At 42.8% G+C, this 7,736-nt stretch overlaps 1 protein-coding gene across 1 annotated transcript; it reads right to left on the bottom strand.

The window, feature by feature from the left end:
- Positions 1-3,751: 3,751 nt before the first annotated feature.
- LOC139735767 (uncharacterized) lies at positions 3,752-4,336 on the bottom strand. The gene has a single exon (XM_071646518.1). It carries the CDS (start codon positions 4,334-4,336, stop codon positions 3,752-3,754), a length of 585 nt encoding a protein of 194 aa, XP_071502619.1.
- Positions 4,337-7,736: the final 3,400 nt, after the last annotated feature.

Genomic DNA, 7,736 nt, shown 5'->3' with positions numbered 1-7,736 from the left:
GACACTGCTCTCTCATTGCAGTAGTCATCTTACAGTGAGTGCTCTTCAAAGCCTTATATGTGTTTAGACAATATTTTGAATCAGGACACTGCTCTCTCATTGCAGTAGTCATCTTACAGTGAGTGCTCTTCAAAGCCTCATATGTGTTTACACAATATTTTGAGTCAGGACACTGCTCTCTCATTGCAGTAGTCATCTTACAGTGAGTGCTCTTCAAAGCCTTATATGTGTCTAAACCCCAAACCCCCTTATCAAACGAGATTTGCCAGTGGGCACAAAAGCTTGCAATGTTCTAATCTTCTCCCTGTTTTGAGTCATATAGCTTCTGAAGGAGGACAGCACCTGATTCCACAGTCCCGTAAAGTCCCTCTAGTTCTGTTATAATCTCGTCTACCGAGGCATCAGGTCCCATGTGGAGGACGATCTGACCTGCTTCATCACACCACGTAATGATTTCCTCACAATTAACCCCAAGGAAATATTGTCCTGGTCCTTCTGGAGGCACTCGACCTCGTACCTTCACATTTCAAATGTGACGTCCAATCCTCCCCTTTCTCTTGTCTCCCGAAAAATTTGGTAGCCGTGCACTGTTCTGGAGGATTAAGGGGGCAGTGCTTGGACTAAGGGACAGGACATTTTAGGGGATTGATTGGGATGTTGCTTTTAAGAATAGGGCTGAAAAGGGTACCTCACATAATTTCTACTTTCCTTCCTTTAAGTTCTTTGCCGTTTTGGGCAAGTGCCTTGGTTGCATCCTCTGCAGTTTTAAAGTTGCAGTGTGCAGACCCAGTCATCTCACCCATCAGAGAGTCTTTCTCAAAGGAAATCTCCACTTCTTCCAAATTAAAGAAATCATTCAGATTATTGTCACTACATTTCTCTGGGAGATTCTTAACATACACCGTACAGTCGCCCCACATGTTTGCCATATTGCTCATTGCCACAATGAATATGGACTAAATCGAAATATCTGACTATAAACAACAACAACAACAACAATACGATGCAAGAACTTAGCCTGCATATATCAGTTGAGAGGCGCACTTATTTAATGTATTGTGGCGGCCCCCTCTACCTTCTACTTTGTCATCAGCGTTGTTGTTCTCCTCGTTCATCGTTATTGGAGGATCGGAAGTGGAGCCTACTAGTATACCATCTTTGGCCAGCGTTGTATCATGTTCTGTCTTGTGTTGTCGTTTGTCAGGATTCATCGTTTGATCAGGCCGTGTGTACGATTGTTAAGTCCCGAGCGGAAAGACTTTAACTAATCTTTGAAGCTAATTCTCGTAATATGACAGAGGGCACTATCCACCAAATGAATAAGTTTGTTTCGATCAAAATATATGATCTTGATGCATCGAGGTACTTGGCTACTCAGTACTTATTAAGTGGACTGTTATCTGAGTATACTTCAATGAATGTGATTTATACTAGTTCGAGTTGAATTAGTATAAATCCAATAACAAACTTGAGTATGGGACACAAAATCATAACACATAATCATTCAAGGTCTGTGACTAAGATTTCAGTTTCAACACAAACACAAAAATGTACACTTTATTCACAGAATGTACAACATATGTAATGCGCCACTGTTACAAATCAAACTTATAGCTTTTTATAAGCCCGGAAATTTATAATTGATATAATATTAGCCCAGAGGAATTATTGAGTAAACTTGATAGAATTTCTAAGAGAAGCCGAACTTAGCCAAGTAAATGGATACACTAAATGGCGAAATCTTTATAAGTGTCTATTGGGGGAAAGTTATGGCATCTAATATTTATGGACTGGACTCCAGAATTTTATCCGGCGTCTCATGTAGCATTCCGGCGTCTATTCATCGGAGCATTCCGGCGTCTAATATCTGTAAGTTCCTATAGTACCACGTCTTCTTGGATTTTTCCGGCGTCTAAGTCCGAGGAGTTATAATATCTTCTATTAGGGACCATTCATCTGGCAAAGTATGGGGGGGGGGGGGGGTTAACTCTTAGCTATTTCCATAGTTTCCCATCTTAGTCATCTTAGTCATCTAAGAGCGTACATTGGTATTCGTCTTCCAGGTCTCTAGAGAGTTCTTCTAGTTCCGGCGTCTCTCCCCCGCTCTCCCAAGCTGCCTAAAATTTTACGGTATTTATACACCTTATGTGGACGTTGGAGAGAGCACTCCTACGCGGACGCGGAGTCCGTACGTTCGACACGTAGAATTGCCAGTGCGAACTAAAGTGTGTTTCTTTGACTACCAAAACTTCCTTAATATTAAAAACTGGAATAGCCTATAATGCTACACATACATCAAAGAGAAGAGAAAAACATTCTTTCTCAGATTATTACTATAATTATTCCAAAGAATCTTCAAATTCAAACTGTACGGCCAAAAACGAGGAAATTTCCCCGAACCTCACTACCGTATAATGCACGTCAATACATGCCTCCAATACATAGCTATACACGGGCTTACAACCGATCCGTCATAACATGTCTTAATTCATAGAATTGAAATATTTGTACGTTAATCCAATCAAAGACTTCCGTGGAATTATCATTTATGTCGGTAACCAGATACTTTCCTCAGTGTATAAGATTGAATTTAAACAATAATATGAGTTTTGATATTCTAGGTTTTGGATACGGCAGGTCAACCTCTGCTTTCATGCATAAAACTCCGCACTGTACAGTCTACGCGCACTGTCCGCTATAGGACGCGCGTAATGTGTAATGCGTAAACGACAAACTACGTAAACTCTGTCATTTCAAGGTTACTTCTGAAGGAGAAACACGTACTTTTCTAGCAGCTCCGTTATTCTAAGGAAATGTCAAACCGTTAAACACATGGATTTATCATGAAGGGAATTTCCTGATAATACCTCACAACGAAGTTTCCAACTCTATAACAATAATTATCAAAGTTATCAACGTGAAACTAATGGAGCCTATAAAAGTCTATTCATCATCAATGACAACTACTGGATACATTGACTATAGTGTCAACATTGGTAAGTGATACCTAACGATAATCGCTAAGTTTCAGAGAATATTTCAAGTATGACATAATAATGATAAATCGATCAATGTCATCTATTGTTGTAATAATAGATGCCACTAAACCTTGTCTGAAGTAGTGTTATGCTTCCACAGGGACAAAGATAGCTGGATCGCCAAAGCAAATTGAGATTCTTTGACACTGACGTATACACTCTAGTAGCTAAACGTAGTAAGGTTGGAGATAAGTATAAGTATGAGCAGTTAAGCAGACAATAAGGAAATGTAAGGAGGTAAAATTTACGTCATAATAGATTCCAAGAGAAGCTAGTCTCCCTCTCTAACCTATTGTACCATAGGGTGGTTACAGTATATTACACTTAACACAAAAATATGAGAGCATCGTGCTGATAACGCGAAGGTTGTGAGTTCAGTCTAACCCCCCCCCCCCCCCCAACCCCAAATTGTCTCAAGAGGTGACCGATAATGTACAGAGGCGGATAAATATTGGTCTGTTCTGTTAGCTTTTCTCTGTACTGGTCAGGGGTTAGGTAATCACATAAACACCAATCATCAACAAATTTCCATAAGTTAGAAAAGAACCCAATATTCACGACAGCGAATATAGAATGCAGAAGAATGATAAATTTACATGGATAATATCAATGCTGTTAACAGCATATTTATTCAACGACCTGCCTTCCTGTAGGTCTGAAACAGAGACTAGATTACAAACAAATTTTCTTTCTTCTGAAGACAATTGAACATCTTACTCATCACATATCTCTGCGTAATCTGCTCCGCTCTCTTTCTCTACAGCATCCCACATGCTATGAGGGATACCACGAATGCGCTGTGAAGGTGTGCACTTTGCTCTTAGGAAACAGTATTTGCTGTCAGGGGCAATGGCATGGTACTCAATTTCATTCATCCATCCAGATGCGAAATAGCTGTATGCTTTCTGATCTTTGTAGTCTGAAATTAGTCTTTTCCATAGCGGGATATCATCGATGCTCTGAAGAAAATTGCATATCTCGAAAGTCATTGTGGGTGGCCACTTGGTTATCGAGTCTGATTCAGACTCCCAGTCTTGTAATTCCTGGGGATCAGGTAGCTTTCCAAACGGCGTCTTGAGAAGGTATCCACAATGCTGTCTCTTCTGCAGGTCTGCAACAGCTGCTAAGGTACCTGGCGCCAAAAGCTCCGGCATTGTTTTGGCAGCGAACACTGAAGCCACGAGTTCCTCCTTATGGCTGCTCACTTTCAAGTTCCTCTGACGAAGAAACGCCTTCAGTGCGTCAACCGTCCAGAGCTTAATATCGTGGATGGACATTTCTGTGTCTTCTGTCTCCATCCTCGAATACTATTTTGTGAAAACCAACTGAAGATTGCGTCCAACTTTGCATCACAGGTCAACTAGGAAAAACTACTGTGCTGTTGCTGATTTTATGTGCTCATAGCCACTTGGGCTACATGTATCTAGACAATATTTTGAGTCAGGACACTGCTCTCTCATTGCCGTAGTCATCTTACAGTGAGTGCTCTTCAAAGCCTCATGTGTGTTTTAGTGAAATACAAAACTTGCTTTGTAACGTGATATTAACTTTTTATATTTGTGAAATGATTCACACTTTTCCTTGCATCTTTGCAGCTCTACAAAATCACAAGAACGGTGAAATACAAAACTTGCGTTATAACGTGATAAGCTTTTTACATTTGTGTAAAGTGATTAATGTTTGTCTTTTTGAGCAATACTGGAAAGTTGCTCAAGATTTTAAAAAATGCAAGAAAAATGATATATGTTACAAGAAATTCTGAAATTGTTCATTAGAGCAATGTAAGATTGTAGATTGCTTGGAATACATGTGCATAAGTTTACATGTTGTTTGAAATGCAATCTACAAATTAATTAGTCCTAGAGAGTCCCAATTCAACCAACAATTTGCCATGTAACAGATTAATTTTGACCTATTGGCTGCAACAATAATGATGCTAAATCACAAATCAAATGCTTTAAACACTCTGCATGGAATTATGCTCCTGAAATTTAAAATACGAAATCGGAGACCAAGTGTGCCATCAGTCACTGCTTTGCAGGCCTGTATCATTGAGTCTGGACTCCATAGTCCCTGCTTTGGTGTACATGATGCTTTTTTACATGGCATTATTGATAAATCCGCAAATGAATTGAGAGGTAATATAACAAATGTGAAGATTTTTGTGCTATCAAGTGAGACTTTAGGGTAGTAGCAACCTTATAATTCTTGAGGTTTCAATGAACCAAAAATATCTAAAAGACTCTCATTGCATTTGAATGGCAAGAACTCGGCATCATGACAGATGGAGAGGAAAGGGGAGGGGGAGAGAGGAATTTAGACGGGATACTGCTCCCTGATAGCACTGAAGAGATGACCGAACATGTCGCCGTGATTGCTGTTCCACCGGAACATAGATTCATCAGGTAGCCTGGGAACATCTCCCTGTATGTGCCATATTGTCTGCGGAGCTTTCGCTTCGCGTGAATCCAAAGCCCCTCGATTCCATTGGTATGGATATTTTGATGCACAGGGTCCACAAACTGATGTTGGTGGATGACGTCATGGAGATAGATGCTGTGATCCAATGTGTGGAGCTGATTGTATCCATCGCATCCATCTGTAATTATGTGGATGCCTGGCAGGCACTACTCCTGGACTATGGGTTTGAATGTCTTCCTGTCCCAGCTTTTCATTTCTCTCGGAACGCATCTCTCCAATCCTCTTTTGAATCGTCATGGAAATAGATGCCGTGATCCAAAGTGTGGAGCTGATTGTATGCAGCCCATCCATCCATATTATGTGGATGCCTCAGCATCCTGACAGATGAAGAGGAAGGGGGAGGGGGAGTGAGGAATTTAGGCAGGATACTGCTCCCTGATAGCACTGAGGAGATGACTGAACATGTCGGCATGATTGCTGTTCCACCGAAACATAAATTCATCCAGGTAGCCTAGGAACAGCTCCCTGTATGTGCCATATTGTCTGCGCAGCTTTCGCTTCGCGTACATCCAAAGCCCCTTGATTCCATTGGTATGGATATTCCAATGCACGGGGTCCACAAACTGATGTTGGTGAATGACGACGTCATGGAGATAGACACCGTGATCCAGTGTGTGGAGCTGATTGTATCCAGCCCATTCATCTGTAATTATGTGGGTGCCTGGCAGCTCACCTCCCTGCTGGCAGGCACCACTCCTGGACTATGGGTTTGAGTGTCTCCGTGTCCCGGCTTTCAGTTTCTCTCAGAACGCATCTCCCCGATCCTCTTTCGAATCTTCATGGAGATAGACGCCTTGATCCAATGTGTGGAGCTGATTGGATCCAGCCCATTCATCTGTAATTATGTGGGTGCCTGGTAGGCACCACTCCTGTATGATGGGTTCTAGTGTTTCCCTGTCCCGGCTTTCCATTTCTCTCAGAACGCATGAACGTGTCCTCCGACAGAACAGAAGGCACTCAAAGTCCAAAAGAAAAAGAAATATTCCTGAGGAAAGTTATTCACTGTCATCAGTAATCAGTTCGGTTAGGAGAGACGACGCCTGATGTATTTTTCTCTTTTGCTTCCCAAGCAATGAAGCCAGGTGGTTGACTCCCAAGGTGAAGCTAGCTTGAATATGTTCCGCGTAAGTTCTTGCATCATCCCCCCTTTCCCTCAACGAGCTCTGTCAAGGAAGTGACGGCATTCTCCACAGCTTTCACTTCCGCCCTAAATTCGGCTATTTCCGCAGAGAGACGGGCATCCAAGGTCGAGATGGCCTCCAAAAGTTTGTCCTCGGTGTCGGAGTCGGTGCCCATTTTCGACAACGTGGCCTTCCGTTTGGGCAGCTTCTGCCCAATTGGAAGAGGCGCTGGTTTGAGTGAATTTCCTGTACCACTCGTTTCTCCCACGTCTTCGTTGCAGTTTGAAGTCGGGATATGGGGCACTTCTCCGACGTTTGAGATCGGGGAGTGATTTTCGTCCAGCAGTAGCGTATCCCGTGGCGGGAAGGTACATGATCACGAACTTTCTTAGATTGTTCCTTTACCCACTGGGTATGCAGCCCATCCATCTGTAATTATGTGAATGCCTGGCAAGCACCAGTCCTGTATAATGGGTTTGAGTGTTTCCCTGTCCCGGCTTTCCATTTCCCTCAGAACGCATCTCCTCGATCCTCTTTTGAATCGTCATGGAGATAGACGCCGTGATCCAGTGTGTGGAGCTGATTGTATGCAGCCCATCCATCTGTAATTATGTGGGTGCCTGGCAGGCACCACTCCTGTATGATGGGTTCTAGTGTTTCCCTGTCCCGGCTTTCCATTTCTCTCAGAACGCACGAACATGTCCTCCGACAGAACAGAAGGCACTCAGAGTCCAAAAGAAAAAGAAATATTCCTGGGGAAAGTTATTCACTGTCATCAGTAATCAGTTCGGTTAGGAGAGACGACGCCTGATGTATTTTTCTCTTTTGCTTCCCAAGCAATGAAGCCAGGTGGTTGACTCCCAAGGTGAAGCTAGCTTGAATATGTTCCGCGTAAGTTCTTGCATCATCCCCCCTTTCCCTCAACGAGCTCTGTCAAGGAAGTGACGGCATTCTCCACAGCTTTCACTTCCGCCCTAAATTCGGCTATTTCCGCAGAGAGACGGGCATCCAAGGTCGAGATGGCCTCCAAAAGTTTGTCCTCGGTGTCGGAGTCGGTGCCCATTTTCGACAACGTGGCCTTCCGTTTGGGCAGCTT

Source organism: Diadema antillarum, unplaced genomic scaffold, assembly GCF_040938485.1.
Source record: "Diadema antillarum isolate AM-2024a unplaced genomic scaffold, OU_Dant_1.0 seq00000597_RagTag, whole genome shotgun sequence".
Taxonomy (NCBI): Eukaryota; Metazoa; Echinodermata; class Echinoidea; order Diadematoida; family Diadematidae; genus Diadema; species Diadema antillarum.
This window is presented reverse-complemented; position numbering and strand designations above follow the sequence as displayed.

Coding starts and splice junctions, on each gene's coding strand:
- LOC139735767 (XM_071646518.1), bottom strand. CDS start 4,336: ATGGAGACAGAAGACACAGAAATGTCCATCCACGATATTAAGCTCTGG.